Genomic DNA, 17,673 nt, shown 5'->3' on the forward strand with positions numbered 1-17,673 from the left:
TGCTAAATTTAAGGGTGGGGTGAAGATATATTTTGTTACTGAATGGGCAACATTTGATTACATAAGGCTGGATATTTCAAGGGTCGGGGTTATATTATTTTCAGTTCAATTCCCGTCAAATGTTAAAGCTAGAATCCTCAGTTGCTACATCCATTTTTGGACTTATAAATTAATATATATATACCCATTGATTCTTGAATATAACTTAAATGCCTCATGAGCTGTTGTACCCCATCAGAACCCAAGATAAGATTGTTTTACTCCAATATAAGCAAACACTGTATAGCCTCAACATGGTTAAAACTATAATTTTGATGATATGGATGGTCAGTCCAAGCAGCCATAGCTCTCCACGTCTGGATTTGAGGTTACATTTCTCCAGGCCCTTCAGCTTTTTACTTAGGTGGGGTGTCCCCTTTGTTTCAACTGTGCATTCTAGCTTTAAAGCAGCCATTACACTTCTCCATAGTAATTAATTTTAAAGCCTGAATTGACTGGAATGAAGGTGGAAACCCTGCCTAATTGTCACCCACTCTGCTGTAGTTTTCTGAGTAATGGTTTGCTCTGAGCCAGTGGAGAGGGTTCTCTGCCCCTCTGCTATTCTTACTGCTGCCTTGACTGTCGCACTGGGCCTGGAGGTCCCACTCTACTGTACACATCTGGGACAATCTATTTAATAAAACAATTTGATTGGTATTCATTTTATTTCTCACCATTGAAATACATTAAGATAAATCCCAGGGTATTAGGAGTCTCAAAGTATTATCAAATATATTTAAAAGCTCTCTTCAGTGTTTATTCAAGGCTACAAAGTCAACCCTACCAAACTCAGTGGCCTAAGTATCTATCCAAACACCCCCCCCCCCTCCCTTTTATCAGTGTTAAGCATGATCACTTTGACAAGACAACTTTACTTCATAAACCTGATGAGTACTACTAGCAGTGGAAATCATTCCTAGATGAAAGCAACTGGTTCATTTTATGCATGTTTTTTTAGCCAAAGGAACCCACTTGACTTGCATCATGTTTGCAACAGCACTGGTGAACATGATATCGTTTGTGTTAGACAAAGTAACCGCTCTAGGGGCCTCAGGACTACCTGGCTGTCCTCAAGCCACCCTGTCATATACAGTTCTGCCTGCTACTATGGAACCCTGATTGGTGTTACTCTGTCTGGGACTTGCTGTTGACCCTCTTGGACCTGCTTTCTCAACCTCAATGCTTGGTAATGGATTTTTTTATTTTTTTTTAAATACAAATACTTACTCCTGAAGTGTTAAACAGCTGCACTCTATATAACCGCTGGTTATTATTTGACCCAGTTGGTCTTTGAACATTTTAAGAAGTCTTGAAGATCTGGCCATGTAGCCTGAATCTCCTGACGGCAAAGGCAGAAGAGGTTTGGCCACCACTCAGAGCCTAGTTCCTCTAGGTTTCTGCCTTTCTAGGGAGTTTTTCCTAGCTGCATTGCTTGCCCTTTGGGGTTTTAGACTGGGTAGCACTTAGACAACTGCTAAAGTAAAAATTACTTTAAAATATATTTGATTGATAGAAACATAAGGTGTTTGATGCCGCTAGCCAAGAGGGATGACATACATTACTAAAGTAAACATTTCATAAATCACTGGGTAAAATCATGTAAACCAAAGTAAGGAAACAAGGCAAAGTTTATTGATCTTGTTTTGCAATACTATACAATGTGATTTAATGCCAGGGTGAAGTTTGCTCACTTTCAGTACAATAAAACAGATTTTTCAATACAAAAGAGAACAGAAGGGTTGAGCGACCTAGACAGGTTTAAAGTGTGGCCCATAGGGCCAGAAGGGAATTCAGTAGAAGAGAAAATACCACTAAATGATACATGAACACATTAAAACACGCAGCGATAGTGATTTGATGTATATTTAAAATATATATATAAACATCACATTCTGTTAACCTGTCAAGAGAAGTACGGCCTATACTACTGCATGACACTGACAGAAATGATACAGATCAGAATAACCTAACCCAGGGCTCTCCAACCCTGTTCCTGAAGAGCTACCATCCTGTAGGTTTTCGCTCCAACCCCAGTTGTAACTAACCTGAGTCGGCTTATCAACCAGCTAATTATTCAAGTCTGGTGCGCTAGATTAGGGTTGAGTGAAAACCTATAGGACTGTAGCTCTCCAGGAACAATGTTGGAGAGCCCTGATCTAACACCAACATTTGTCTGACTTTCAAAGATCTACAAGTTTGAGTCGTACACAGTTGCATTATATCCACTTGCTAAGCATTTCTTTCCTGTTGGAAGATTAAATTAAGTGATACAGTAGTGCGGTACCGGTTCTAGATAGGGGCTGGTGATGTGGTACAATTGGTGGTCTAGAAGTACTGCCCCATGGCGTGCTGTGGGCCGTCGGGCCAGGTGGCATTGATGAGCTCCATCAGGCTGTTGTGGTGGGAGATCTGCAGGCTGATGTTGTCATTCTGAAGGGACGACGCCCCCTCCTCCTGGGCCACCTCGTGGAAGTAACGACAGATCAGGGGAACCACCTGGAAGAGAAGGGGAATAGGAGAGAGAGGGAATGAGATAGAGGTGGAGAGAAGACATTTAAAAAATAGGATATGCAGTACACTGTATATAGGTTTGTTCTAGGGCAGGGCTCTCCAACCCGGTTCCAGGAGAGTGACCCTCCTGGGGTTGATGTGAACCTACAGTTGGAACTAAGCTGATTCAGCTTTTCAACCAGCTAATTATTCAAATCAGGTGTGCAAGATTAGGGTTGGAGCAAAAACCTACAGGATGGTAGTTGGAGAGCCATGTCTGGTTATGTTAGTATTCTGCCTGTTGCCTTACTGATTTAAAGCTCATGAAAGGGTTACCTTGACGACAATGAGTTTCTTCTCCAGGGGTTTTCCGTCAGGGAACTTCTCGCCAAAGCACATGTGGATGGTATAGTCAGGAGAGCCTCGCTTGTTCTCCTTAAACGCTATCAGCTCTGAAAAAGGTTGATGGTTGTCAAAGCGCTGACAGACAGTCTTAGAGAAATGTGTACATAAACTGCAAAAGTTCCTTTCAGGACCCGGTCTTTCAAAGAATTTGTAAAAATCCAAATAACTTCACAGATCTTCATTGTAAAGGGTTTAAACACTGTTTCCCATGCTTGTTCAATGAACCATAAACAATTAATGAACATGCACCTGTGGAACAGTCGTGAAGACACTAACAGCTTACAGATAGTAGGCAATTAAGTCAGTTCTGAAAACTTAGGACACTGAAGAGGCCTTTCCTCAGACTCTGAAAAACACCAAAAGAAAGATGCTCAGTGTCCCTGCTCATCTGCGTGAACATGCCTTAGGCATGCTGCAAGGAGGCATGCTGCAAGGAGGACTGCAGATGTGACCAGGGCAATAAATTGCAATGTCCGTACTGTGAGACGCTTAAGACAGCGCATTAAGTACTGCAGTGAATCTCCTTATGGACTGCATCAGATTTGCCAGTTCTTGCTTTGAGATGTTACCCCACTCTTCCACCAAGGCACCTGCAAGTTCCCAGATATTTCTGGGAGGGGGGGGCCCTAGCCCTCACCCCCCCGATCCAACAGGTCCCAGATGTGCTCAATGGGATTGAGATCCGGGCTCTTCGCTGGCCATGGCAGAACACTGACATTCCTGTCTTGCAGAAAATCACACAGAACAATCAGTATGGCTGGTGGCATTGTCATGCTGGAGGGTCATATCAGGATGAGCCTGCAGGAAGGGTACCACGTGAGTGAAAAGGATGTCTTCCCTGTAACGCACAGCGTTGAGATTGAGCTTGTCATAGCAGGCAGTCCGATGATGCTGTGACACACCGCCCCAGACCCTGATGGACCCTCCATCTCCAAATCGATCCCGCGCCAGAGTACAGGCCTCGGTGTAAATCTCATTCCTTTGACGATAAACGTGAATCCGACCATCACCTCGTGAGACAAAACCGTGACTCGTCATTGAAGAGCACTTTTTGCCAGTCCTGTCTGGTCCAGCGACAGTGGGTTTGTGCCCGTAGGTGACATTGCCGGTGATGTCTGGTGAGGACCTGCCTTACAACAGGCCTACAAGCCCTCAGTCCAGCCTCTCTCAGCCTATTGCGGACAGTCTGAGCACTGATGAGGGATTGTGCGTTCCTGGTGTAACTCGGGCAGTTGTTGTTGCCATCCTGTACTTGTCCCGCAGGTGTGATGTTCAGATGTACCGATCCTGTGCAGGTCTTGTTACACGTGGTCTGCCACTGAGGACGATCAGCTGTCCTTCCTGTCTCTCTGTAGTGCTGTCTTAGGCGTCTCACAGTACGGACATTGCGATTTATTGCCCTGGCCACATCTGCAGTCCTCATGCCTCCTTGCAGCATGCCTCAGGCATGTTCACACAGATGAGCAGGGACCCTGAGCATCTTTCTTTTGGTGTATTTCAGAGTCAGTAGAAAGGCACCTTCAGTGTCCTAAGTTTTCAGAACTGTGACCTTAATTGCTTACCGTCTGTAAGCTGTTAGTGTCTTAACGACCGTTCCACCGGTGCATGTTTATTAACTGTTTATGGTTCATTGAACAAGCATGGGAAACAGTTTTAAACCCTTTACAATGAAGATCTGTGAATTTATTTGGATTTTAAAAAATTATTTGAAAGACAGGGTCCTGAAAAAGGGACGCTTCTTTTTTTGCTGAGTTTGTGTTATATATATATATATATAACACAATGTCGGACAGTGAGCCATATTTACCATTTTTGTACTGCTGGAAGCTCAACAGTTGTACCATTTCATTTTGGGGCATCTTCCTGGGTTCAGGGTGTGCCTCTCTGGGGTCGCTAGTACTGGAGAACACGTGGCACTTGTCCTGCCGGTAACCATAGATACCAGTGTTTTGTACCTCGAGGAGAAGACCCCTTTGAACGCTTCCTAGGATGCAGTTGGTGTATTCAATCTGGTATAATTGAGGCACAAAGAAGTTAGTCTTGGAATAAAATTTCGCTTGTCTCCAGTGCGTCTTGTTGCTATGTATATTGCTAGGGAATTAACCAGTCAGTTTCATATAAAGATTAGTGATGCACCGATTACATTTTTTTTGGCCGATAGCTATATTTTCCTTGCCAAAAAACCTGATACCGATATTTACATTTTAGCAGCCTTTTAAGCATTCGGAACAACTTCCGGTGAAACTGGAGGGCACGTAATTCAAACAATAAAAATTATGGATATTAAACATTTAGGTACATAAGTGTCTTATATCAGCTGAACGCTTAAATTCTTGTTAATCTAACTACTCTGTCCGATTTACAGTAGCTATCACAGTGAAAACATGCCATGCGATTGTTTGAGGACGGCGCCCCACATCAAAATATTTTTCTACCGGCACAGGTTTCATACAACAATTAAATATTCACTTTTTGAAAATCTTCCTCTGATTTGTCATACAAAGGGTCCCAGCTATAACATGTGTCGTTTTGTTAGATAAAATCCTTTATTATATCCCAAAAAGTCTGTTTAGTTGGCGCCATCGATTTGAGTAATCCACTCATTCAATTTGCAGAGAAAGGAATCAGAAAATCTACCCCTAAACTTTGTTTCAACAAGTCAAAATACGTTTCTATTTACTCCTCAGATACCCTAAAATGTAATCAAACTTGTTGACCAATCAGGACTGCACGTCACATAATTTAAACGAATTAATATTTTTACGTAGTTATTACACTATCACTCGTATTTCATATGTCACAACGATTCATATGCTACGCTGCTGGTAAAGATGTCTCGTGCACCTACAGTGCTGGTCATAAAAATAAACTAGCTCATGTATGCAAACAATGTTCTTCCCCAAAAACATAGCAAAATAACAATCCGTTTCAGTAGCTAGTTAGCTAACTATATAGCTAAGTGTCATCTAAAATAACCCTAATTTATAGTTCTTATTTGATTAATGGTGGCCGGACGCATCTACGTGAAGCTAGCCACAATAAATTAGCCATCTTAAATAAGCATGCCCCTTTCAATTAAACCCCCCCCCCTAAAAACAGATAGTCCTTGTGTAACGGATGTGAAATGGCTAGCTAGTTAGCGGTGGTGCACGCTAATAGCGTTTCAATCGGTTACGTCACTCGCTTTGAGACCTTGAAGTAGTGGTTCCTCTTGCTCTGCAAGGGCCGCGGCCTTTGTGGAGCGATGGGTAACGATACTTTGTGGGTGACTGTTGTTGATGTGTGCAGAGGGTCCCTGGTTCGCGCCCGTGTCGGGGCGAGGGGACGGTCTAAAAGGTGAACTGTTACACTTGGTTCACTCCAGACCTGACTGCCCTTGATCAGCACAAAAACACCCTGTGGCGTACTGCACTAGCTTCGAATAGTCTCCGCGATATGCAACTTTTCAGGGAAGTCAGGAACCAATACATAGTCAGTTTGAAAAAGCTAGCCTTTGCTTTCCTAACAGAAATTGGCATGCTGCAGCACTAATTCCAAAAAGTGTTGGGACACTAAAGTCCATGGAGAATAAGAGTACCTCCTCCCAGCTGCCCACTGCACTGAGACTAGGAAACACTCACCACTGAAATCCACGATAATTTCAATAAGCATTTCTCTACGGCCGGCCATGCTTTCCACCTGGCTACTCCAACCCCGGCCAACAGCTCTGCACACCCCGCAGCAACTGGCCCAAGTCCCCATCCCCCCACTTCTTCACCCAAATCCAGACAACTGATGTTCTGAAAGAGCTGCAAAATCTGGATCCATACAAATCAGCTGGGCTAGACAATCTGGACCATCTTCCTAAAATTATACGCCGCCATTGTTGCAACCCCTATTACTAGCCTATTCAACCTCTTTTGTATCGTCTGAGATTCCTAAAGATTGAAAGCGGTCGTGGTCATCCCCTCTTCAAAGGGGGAGACACTCTAGACCCAAACTGTTACAGACCTATAGCCATCCTGCCCTGCCTTTCTAAAATCTTCGAAAGCCAAGTTAACAGATCACCGACCATTTCAAATCCCACAGTAGCTTCTCCGCTATGCAATCTGGTTTTCAAGCCATCTTCGTCGACCTGGCAAAGGCTTTCGACTGTCAATCACCGCATTCTTATCGGCAGACTCAACAGCCTTGGTTTCTCTAATGACTGCCTCGCCTGGTTCACCAACTACTTCTCAGACAGAGTTCAGTGTGTCAAATCGGAGGGCCTGTTGTCCGGAACTCTGGCAGTCTATGGGGGTGCCACAGGGTTCAATACTCGGGGCGACTCGTCGCTGTGTGTATATATATATATACGGTATATCACAAAAGTGAGTACACCCCTCACATTTTTGTAAATATTTGAGTATATCTTTTCATGTGACAACACTGAAGAAATAACACTTTGCTACAATGTAAAGTAGTGAGTGTACAGCTTGTATAACAGTGTAAATGTGCTGTCCCCTCAAAATAACTCACAGCCATTAATGTCTAAACCGCTGGCAACAAAAGTGAGTACACCCCTAAGTGAAAATGTCCAAATTGGGCCCAAAGTGTCAATATTGTGTGTGGCCACCATCATTTTCCAGCACTGCCTTAACCCTCTTGGGCATGGAGTTCACCAGAGCTTCACAGGTTGCCACTGGAGTCCTTTTCCACTCCTCCATGACGACATCACGGAGCTGGTGGATGTTAGAGACCTTGCACTCCTCCACTTTCCGTTTGAGGATGCCCCACAGATGCTCAATAGGGTTTAGGTCTGGAGACATGCTTGGCCAGTCCATCACCTTTACCCTCAGCAAGGCAGTGGTCGTCTTGGAGGTGTGTTTGGGGTCGTTATTATGTTAGAATACTGCCCTGCGGCCCAGTCTCCGAAGGGAGGGGATCATGCTCTGCTTCAGTATGTCACAGTACATGTTGGCATTCATGGTTCCCTCAATGAACTGTAGCTCCCCAGTGCCGGCAGCACTCATGCAGCCCCAGACCATGACACTCCCACCACCATGCTTGACTGTAGGCAAGACACACTTGTCTTTGTACTCCTCACCTGGTTGCCGCCACACACACTTGACACCATCTGAACCAAATAAGTTTCTTGGTCTCATCAGACCACAGGACATGGTTCCAGTAATCCATGTCCTTAGTCTGCTTGTCTTCAGCAAACTGTTTGCGGGCTTTCTTGTGCATCATCTTTAGAAGAGGCTTCCTTCTGAGCCGACAGCCATGCAGACCAATTTGTTGCAGTGTACTGCGTATGGTCTGAGCACTGACAGGCTGACCCCCCACCCCTTCAACCTCTGCAGCAATGCTGGCAGCACTCATACGTCTATTTCCCAAAGACAACCTCTGAATATGACGCTGAGCACGTGCACTCAACTTCTTTGGTTGACCATGGCGAGGCCTGTTCTGAGTGGAACCTGTCCAGTTAAACCGCTGTATGGTCTTGGCCACCGTGCTGCAGCTCAGTTTCAGGGTCTTGGCAATCTTCTTATAGCCCAGGCCATATTTATGTAGAGCAACAATTCTTTTTTTCAGATCCTCAGAGAGTTCTTTGCCATGAGGTGCCATGTTGAACTTCCAGTGACCAGTCAGTATGAGGGAGTGTGAGAGCGATGACACCATATTTAACACACCTGCTCCCCATTCACACCTGAGACCTTGTAACACTAACGAGTCACATGACACCGGGGAGGGAAAGTGGCTAATTGGGCCCAATTTGGACATTTTCACTTAGAGGTGTACTCACTTTTGTTGCCAGCGGTTTAGACATTAATGGCTGTGTGTTGAGTTGAGGGGACAGCAAATTTACACTGTTATACAAGCTGTACACTCACTACTTTACATTGTAGCAAAGTGTCATTTCTTCAGTGTTGTCACATGAAAAGATATACTCTAATATTTACAAAGATGTGAGGGGTGTACTCACTTTTGTGATATATATAGCTCTCTCAATGATGTCACTCTTGCTGCTGGTGATTCTCTGATCCACCTATACGCAGACGACACTATCCTGTATACATCAGGCCTTTCTTTGGACACAAACGAGCTTCAACGCCATACAACGCTCCTTCCATAGCCTCCAACTGCTTTTAAAATGCTAGTAAAACGAAATGCACGCGCTTCAACCGATCGCTGCCCGCACCCGCATCACTACTCTGGACGGTTCTGACTTAGGTATTTATAGTTGTCCACATATTCTAGGTGTCTGGCCAGACTGTAAACTCTCCTTAGACTCATTAAGCATCTCCAAATCCCAAATTAAATCTAGAGTCGGCTTCCTATTTCACAACAAAGCCTCCTTCACTCATGCTGCCTAACATACCCTCGTAAAACTGACTATCCTACCGATCCTTGACTTCGGCGATGTAATTTTAAAAAAAATAGTCTCCAACACTCTACTCAGCAAATTGGATGCAGTCTATCACAGTGCCATCCGTTTTGTCACCAAAGCCCCATATACTACCCACCACTGCGACCTGTATGCTCTCGTTGGCTGGCCCTCACTACATATTTGTCGCCAAACCCACTGGCTCCAGGTCATCTAAAAGTCTTTGCTAGGTAATGCTCCGTCTTCTCACTGGTCACCATAGCAACACCCACCCGTAGCATGTGCTCCAGCAGGTATATTTCACTGGTCCATCCCCAAAGCCAACACCTCCTTTCCTTCCAGTTCTCTGCTGCCAATGACTGTAACGAATTGCAAAGATCACTGAAGTTGGAGACACATCTCCCTCACTGAAGTTTAAGCGTCAACTGTCAGAGCAGCTTACCGATCGCTGCACACAGCCCATCTGTAAATAGCCCATCGAACCACCTACCTCATCCCCATATTTGTTTTTCTGCTCTTTTGCACACCAGTATTTCTACTTGCACATCCTTATCTGCACATATCACACCAGTTTAAATTGCTCAATTGTAATTACTTCACCACTATTGGCCTATTTATTGCCTTACCTCATTTGCACACACTGTATACAGCTTTTTCTATTGTGTTCTTGACTGTACATTTGTTTATCCCATTTGTAACTGTTGTTTTTGTCGCACTGCTTTGCTTTATCTTGGCCAGGTCGCAGTTGTAAATGTGAACTTGTTCTCAACTGGCCTACCTGGTTAAGTAAAATGTGGACTTTTCCGTTACATTTATTTTGAAGGCTGTCATTGACAGTGATGCAAATTGTAGATTTATGCCCTAATGGAATAGATCATGCTAAACAAGGTTGGAATGTTGTTAATTTGACAAATCTGTTGAAATCACACTGGACGTAATACACTTTAGAATTGCATTGGAGGCATGCTGTACAGTGAAAAAAAGTCTTACCTATGGATTGTGGATCAATGACATGGGCTATCAGTCTACTCAGTGACACCCAGAGAACATTATCATAGCTCTTATTGCAGGACTCTGAAACTGAATTAAGCCACATTTGTCAACCTGTGTGTATTGAACAATATTCCAGAGGAAAAACAATACTGAATCAAATCAGTTTATTTGTCACGTGCGCCGAATACAACAGGTGTAGACCTTACAGTGACATGCTTACTTACAGGCTCCAACCAATAGTGCGAAAAAGGTGTGTGTGTGGGTAAGTAAAGAAATAAAACAGTAAAAAGACATTTGAAAATAAGAGTAGCAAGGCTATATACAGACACCGGTTAGTCAGGCAGTATGTACATGTAGGTATGGTTAAAGTGACTATGCATATATGATGAACAGAGTAGCAGTAGCGTAAAAAGAGGGGTTGGCGGGTGGTGGGACACAATGCAGATAGCCCGGTTAGCCAATGTGCGGGAGCACTGGTTGGTCGGGCCAATTTAGGTAGTATGTACCGCGTGGATGTTTTGGTGTCTGATTACTCAATTCCCAACATCGTACTCAGAGTTGACTGTTACCATTTCATTGATCCCCAATCCTTAGGTAAAGCTGTACAGTGCAATATGAATGTCAATACACACCATAGGCTGACTGGGGAGGTGATTTCACAGTCACGTGATAAGAGCTACAATGCTAATATTTGCATTAACTCTTCAAAGTTGTGTTCTGTGGGTGTCACAGAGTAGACTGACACCCCATTTTATTGCTTCACATTCCAACCTTTTTTAACATTATCTAGTCCAAATATAGCATCATTCCACCAATTGTAACCTTCTGCATCACTTTCAACTAGGTACTTTTGTGCCTAATCCTTATTGTGGCTAGCTTCACAACACAACCCGGTCAGGTCGAGCGTCACTAGCCAGATGAAGCTAGCTGGCTGCTTATAACGTTAGCTTTGGGCAACAGGGTTAAGTAGCTGGCTAGCCATTTATTTTCATGAACTGAAGTTCAATAGGTGAACAATAGTTACTCAAGGATTCCTAAATCATTTCTAAGAATAGTGAAAATGACTGCAGTTTCTACTGGTCATATTGGTGTTAGCTAGGTACCAAGCTAAAGCTAGCTAGCCCAGAAGTTGCAGTCAAACAAATAATGCAGTATTGTAAATACAGCTCGTGGCCGGTGTTTGCAGACTTTTTTTTTGTACAGCTTTGACAGTGCTACTGATAGTGGTACTTGGCTTACACGTGCAAATTCAGAACACACAACATTCTATAATAGAACAATGTTATTTGACATGTATTTTTTTGTACACACAGACTCAAACTGTGTTCCATAGTATGTCGTGAAGCTATTACTGTGGAACTCCGTTAGGGCAACATCTGAACATTAGCACACTTGGTAACGTTAGTGTGTACCGGTTCTCAGCCAGTCGCGAAAGCCAACATCACCCGCGACAGAACGGTTGATTGTCAAGGGCAATGAATTCATTATCTTGGCGTTAATGGATTTTGCCTTTGAGTTTTCGCTGAAATGTTCTTACTCTTTTAAATGACTGCCTGACTTGTTAACTACTCGATCCACACAGCAGACATTGTGGGCTAGGTTAGGAATGCGGTGTTGCATGTTTAGCGCAAAATTGTACGTGGCGTCATATGTATGCACGTCAGCTTTGAGGTTGGTTTTTCACGTCGCCGTTAAACTAGACATCGGGCGATACCAATGTTGGCATTTTTAGCTAATAGCGTCTGATTCCGATATGTTCACCGATATATCGTACATCCCTAATAAAGACACATATTGGAAAACCACAGGCATGTACACAGAACCACAGATAGTGCAGGTGAATGGTAGCAGCACCAGGTGGGCTTCTGTACTGTACCTGTTTGTGGTCTGGCAGCCCGTATGTGCTGGGGAAGCAGAGGGGCTGGGTGTTGGGCTCGAGAGCATTACACTGGTAGTGGAGCTGAACCCTGGGGCCTGACACCTGGGTCTTTCGCATCTCGCTCCCCCTATAGGAGATGGTGATCTCCAAGTCCCAGAGGGATGAGTTGGCGGCAGGCAGGTTGAGCAGGGCATCCGGATTAACTGTTGGGAGATCGGAAAGGTCATCAAATAAGTCACATTGTACTGCATGAGTGAAATGCACTTTATTTTCCAGTACAGAAAAGACATGGTAAAATGCTATTTACACAACAAGTTGGATGTGTGGATTTTTCCTTGACTTGTGGCTGTATGGCCCTGGCATACCTTGGTAGTATGGCTGCTGTACTAGGACTGGTGGCACTGGGTAGTGTGTGTGTACCGGTATAGAGTTCTCTTGAGAAGAAAAAGAGTTGTGTCATATGTCATTATCAAGCTTTTTCCAGAATTTGTATTTAAAATGTTTGTCATTAACAACCCATTGTAAGGAGTTACTTTCTACAGGTGGGGAGGTGCTGTACCTGTGTGTTGGATCAGGTCTAGGGGGTTCAAGGTTAGGTTGCTAAAGTTCAGTATATCATGCTGTTTGGAGGGGTGAAAAATACATTCAGATTTAACAAGTTTGTCTTTTTTTAATTTTTATACTAGAATCATTGTTTCTATCAGGGCAGGGTTAAATAACCAGCTCCTGGTTCAATATAGATGTACTGTTACTATACCTCCATGCCTGGGGGAGTGTTTTCTGTAGGGGTGAGAGCACAGTCAATGCCATAGTTCTCCAGAGTGATTTCTTCTATGTGCGGGCTCTCATAGTTATCTGTAAAAAAAAAGAAAAAAGAAAAGAAAATGCATTTAAAACAATTGGGGCAAGAGGAGACTCCAGTTGGCTACCTGAGCTAATGCCTAGGCTTTAGTTCAGCAGGCAAACAGTCTTGTGGCACTTAAGTTACACAGGCCATAGTGATCTTACACTCATTGATGACCAGGTAGACTTTATGGGGGTCGTTTGAGTCCTTGGAGTGGTCTTCCACCATCTTGAAACGCCTGCACAGGCTGTTCAGTGCAGAGCGGAAGTTGGTCTTCCACTTTGCCTTGTCATTGCGATGCTCATTGATTTTCCCGCTGACCACTGCCCATTCCTGTAACCAGATAATTGATGTGCCATAGAATTGAACTGTCATCATAACAAGTTACTTATTAGATCATTATACATACAACATGTAATGATTCATGCACTGCAGTTCACAATCAAGCCACAGCCTCTATTGCCTGGAATTTCTGCAGAGCTCTGGCCACCTTCCACAATATATTCCTTACCCTGAATATTTTAAGGTCGTCCTCGGAGCAATCCTTCCTAGAATTGTGTTTCCACGGGACTCTGAACTTATTGTTGTCAATAAAGAACAAACCGGTGTATTGCTCGGTCCGCACCTGTTCTATCAGCCAGTCACCGAACTGAGGTTTGCAGCTGAAACATGCAGGGAGAAAGCAAATAGCCTACATACTTATAAAAAGAGGGGCAGTATATCGGCAACATTGGTGAGTGAAGTGTCATTGAAAGAGCACGTCTTTATTCCAGAGAGAGACTACCATTGCACTACCTCGCAACAATCAATGAAATATGTAACATTGTTTTTTTAACAGTAGCCTAAAAGCACAGTACATTCACTAAGCATAGCCGAGCTCTTGAAAATATCAATCGAACTCTATTCTACATTTATCAATTTAACTACTATAATCTGCAGATCACTAGAAAATGATCTCTGTTTACCTGACGTACAGATATGAAAAATGTTACTTACCTTTGCATCTTTAATGCTGAAACGCGTCGGCTATTTCTGTTTGACTGTGGACGTGTACTACTATGTAAGTGTTCTAATTGTTTTCAGTTCAATGCCGGGCAGGGACGTTTTATAGGCGTCGTGATGTCATATAGTTGGACTTCCCCATTGAACAGAGATGACGAGATTAATGTATTATGTATTCTCACAGTTGGTTGTGTACCTTAATCTATTGCACCTATGTGTATCCAACTCATTGATTGAGTGTAACAAATTGTGTTGAGCATTGAGAAACGTCGGTCTGAAAGTGAAAATTATGCTGAGACGATAGATCGCACATTCTTGATTGCATCATCTTCTTGTTCAGTCAACAAATTATAACGAAACAAGCAAAATGGGCAATTTTTCTGCAATCAAACTGTGTCAGGGTCATTAATATACAACACATAATAGGCTGTATCATAACCAGTGGCGACCCTTCATTCAGGGCAGGTGGGGCTCTGAGACCCACATTTCCCCCCCCCCCCCCCCCAAAATATAAATATTATTTTTTGTGGGGCTTGTATGTTATTTTGGCATTAATACGTGTCTCATATCAGTTTGCAAACAATGTAAAAAATGACCCTGGACCCTGTAATGACCCTGGGTTTATAAACTCGGAAATCGACTCTACCGCACAAGCATGCTTTTCGCGCTGGACCTCGGGCTAGAAGGTCAAGGGTTCGAGACCTGCTCCCTCCTGTTTCATTACATTGGTGTCAGAAGTGATCGGACCTTGCATCCACGACAGTGTGTGTGCTTGGCCGGTGAGCGCGTTCCTGTAAGACATAGAGTCGCAAGCTAGCGCGAGGACGCGCTCTTTGAAAGGAGGGAGTAGTGTAATGACCCTGGGTTTAAGCGTAGAAATCGACTCTACCACACGAGCATGCTTTTGCGGCAGAGTCGATAGCGCGCCGGACTTCGGGCTAGAAGGTCGAGGGTTCGAGACCTGCTCCCTGCTGTTTCATTACAATGTATATATATATATATATATATATATATATATATATATATATATATATATATATATAATTGAGTTAATAAAGCCGCATACAACCACGGTCTCTTTTTTGTTTTCTTGAGTAAGGCAGCTCCAAAATGCAGGTGTTTCAGCCTAGCTCAGTGCTTTCTGTGGTGGTGGGGCGGATCAGCAGAAAATAGGAGCATTGCACCGTGATTGGCTCAGAAATCTGTCACTTATGGGGACCTTCTGCAATCGCCTAGCTTCAGTCCTTTAGTAATGGTAGACATCCAAAGTTTCAGCCCTTTGGGTCCTACCATAGTTATATTACAAGTTCCCTTTCAAGAAGGCTCAAGGTCATTGGTCACAGAAATGACGTCAAATCACGTTATATGTACAGTAGTTTGATTGGACTGATCATGTCAACATCATACTTTCCCAATCTTAGTTAGCAGTCATCATCATGAATCAAGTCTACTGGCAAATTGTTTTTAATCCTTGTCATATGAAGAGAAATAATGAAGAGAAAATATAGATAAAACGTATCGGCGCTCATCTGCCATTGGACATAAACATTACACAAGTTGGAAATCGCGAATTCAACAATGAGTTGTTTGGAAGGAATCAGTGGCATTGGCTAATCGCAAGCTTTGCAACTGGGAAGTCAGACTAGGAAAATAAGTTTTGAACTATCATCCAACTCGGAATTGTAAATATTTTTATTTGATGACAAAATTTACCAAAGAAGGACCGCCGCGCACAACAAGGTGAGTCCAAAAATATCTTATATGCTGCTGCATAAATTATGTAATATGCCATGGAGATATGGTCAGCCATATCAGCTATGTTTTTTAAAAAGGCAGTAAATGAGGCTGACAAGACGAGGCTGCCAGACAAGACTCCGCTGATAGCCAGGTGTAGCTGTGGTAAGGATTCACTCCATTGTGCTGGAAAGAAGCTCTACTGTTAGGACAGCTTTATGTAGGCCCTAAATGTTTGTGGGCACCGCTTGTCATCGTTATAGTGCAATTAATGTATTGTTTAGTGTTGTGTTGTGTAGTGGCTTTGCTGACATGCATCTAAAAATAATTGGGGGGGGAGTTTGCACCACCAAGATTTTCATGCTAAAATCACCACTGATCATAACAAACATTTAGGATGTCAATCTGACTCTTATACAGAGTGATCAGCATTTATTCCTATTTTGACAGCAGGCTGATAGCCTGTAGAGCATCTCGCGGAAGTTAAAATGTCATACAGCACCTTGTTCTGGAGTTTTTGTTTCAGGTATTAGATAGAGATATTAATTTATTTGGGATTGGGTCTTGGAAAGCATGTAATGGTAATGCATCATAATCATCAGTAAGACTGGATTAAGGGAGACTGAATGACCCATCATGCATTTTACTCCCATCCTTCTGTATCAATCAAATGTATTTATAAGGCCCTTTTTACATCAGCAGATGTCACAAAGTGCTATACAGAAACCCAGCTTAAAACCCCAAACAGCAAACAATGCAGATGTAGAAGCACGGTGGCTAGGAAAAACTCCCTAGAAAGGCAGGAACCTAGGAAGAAACCTAGAGAGGAACCAGGCTCTGAGGGGTGGCCAGTCCTCTTCTGGCTGTGCCAGGTGGAAATTATAAGAGTACATGGCCATTAAGGCCAGATTGTTCTTCAAGATGTTCAAACATTCATAGATGACCAGTTGGGTCAAATAATAATCAGTGGTTGTAGAGGGTGCAACAGATCAGTACCTCGGGAGCAAATGTCAGTTGGCTTTTCATAGCTGAGAATTCAGAGGTCAAGAGCAGGTGCGGTAGAGAGAGAGAGTCAAAACAGCAGGTTCGGGACAAAGTAGTACGTCCGGTGAACAGGTCAGGGTTCCCTAGCCGCGGGCAGAACAGTTGAAACTGGAGCAGCAGCACGACCAGGTAGACTGGGGACACCCAGGAGTCATCAGGCCAGGTAGTCCTGAGGCATGATCCTAGGGCTCAGGTCCTCTGGGAGGGGAGGTAGACCTGTATGGGACAACTGTAACATTCCATTTGACTGGTTCTAAAGGGATTTTATGCATATGGGAATTCAATGACATGCTAGTTTTGTTTTCGACACCCCTATCACGCTAGTGGATGGATACTAGGCTATTAGTGAGAGAGAATGCACTTAAAGCACGTGCCACTGCTTAAATATTTCTAATTACAGGAAGTGTGTCTCATGTTATCTCCAGGAGTGGAAATTCACAAACAAACAAACATTTTATCCCTATGCCAACTGTGGTCCATATGGTAAATTCTGAAGGTCCTTTCATTGCATTCACATTGAACAATACCTCCTGGGATCTTATGGGGATTTCCAGCATACAGAGGAAGACAAAGGTCCCTAGAACCCTGCAACTAGAATGGTTTTAATCAGAAACTTTGAGTGCTTGCATCAGCAATCCACAGATGTTGTAGGCCTAATGACTTTAAATCATATAATCGTTCTAATTTTATATCAAAGTTGATACAATGCAGATATATTTAGTCATAAGTAAGCATACATTTCACTACAGCCCTTTGAGTTCGATTCAAACATGACCTAATGCATTCATTCATTCATTCTACAAGGCACCCTTCTACTTCAGCCATGTGGCCACTTGCCTGGACAGTAGTAGTGGATTGGGTTGGAGTCCAGGGTTTGTGGGCTAACTATAACCCACA

The 17,673-nt window shown here is 43.4% G+C and overlaps 1 protein-coding gene across 1 annotated transcript; it reads right to left on the reverse strand.

The window, feature by feature from the left end:
* Positions 1–1,649: 1,649 nt before the first annotated feature.
* LOC139540098 (interferon regulatory factor 7-like) lies at positions 1,650–14,135 on the reverse strand. The gene is made up of 10 exons (XM_071343662.1): positions 13,993–14,135; positions 13,508–13,658; positions 13,161–13,329; positions 12,910–13,007; positions 12,712–12,772; positions 12,518–12,586; positions 12,150–12,355; positions 4,742–4,943; positions 2,866–2,981; positions 1,650–2,535 (listed from the first exon to the last, which is right to left on the reverse strand). The coding sequence occupies exons 1-10, from the start codon at positions 13,998–14,000 to the stop codon at positions 2,365–2,367; spliced, it is 1,251 nt and encodes a 416-aa protein (XP_071199763.1). The 5' UTR covers positions 14,001–14,135; the 3' UTR covers positions 1,650–2,364.
* Between the last annotated feature and the right edge of the window lie 3,538 nt (positions 14,136–17,673).

This window comes from Salvelinus alpinus, chromosome 15 (assembly GCF_045679555.1).
Source record: "Salvelinus alpinus chromosome 15, SLU_Salpinus.1, whole genome shotgun sequence".
NCBI lineage: Eukaryota > Metazoa > Chordata > Actinopteri > Salmoniformes > Salmonidae > Salvelinus > Salvelinus alpinus.

Excerpts from the sequence above, each read along its gene's own strand:
- LOC139540098 (XM_071343662.1), bottom strand. Across the intron at positions 12,773-12,909 it reads ACACTCCCCCAGGCATGGAG|CATGATATACTGAACTTTAG; the intron begins GTATAGTAACAG and ends CCCTCCAAACAG. Across the intron at positions 4,944-12,149 it reads GGCTGCCAGACCACAAACAG|ATTGAATACACCAACTGCAT; the intron begins GTACAGTACAGA and ends CAATTATACCAG.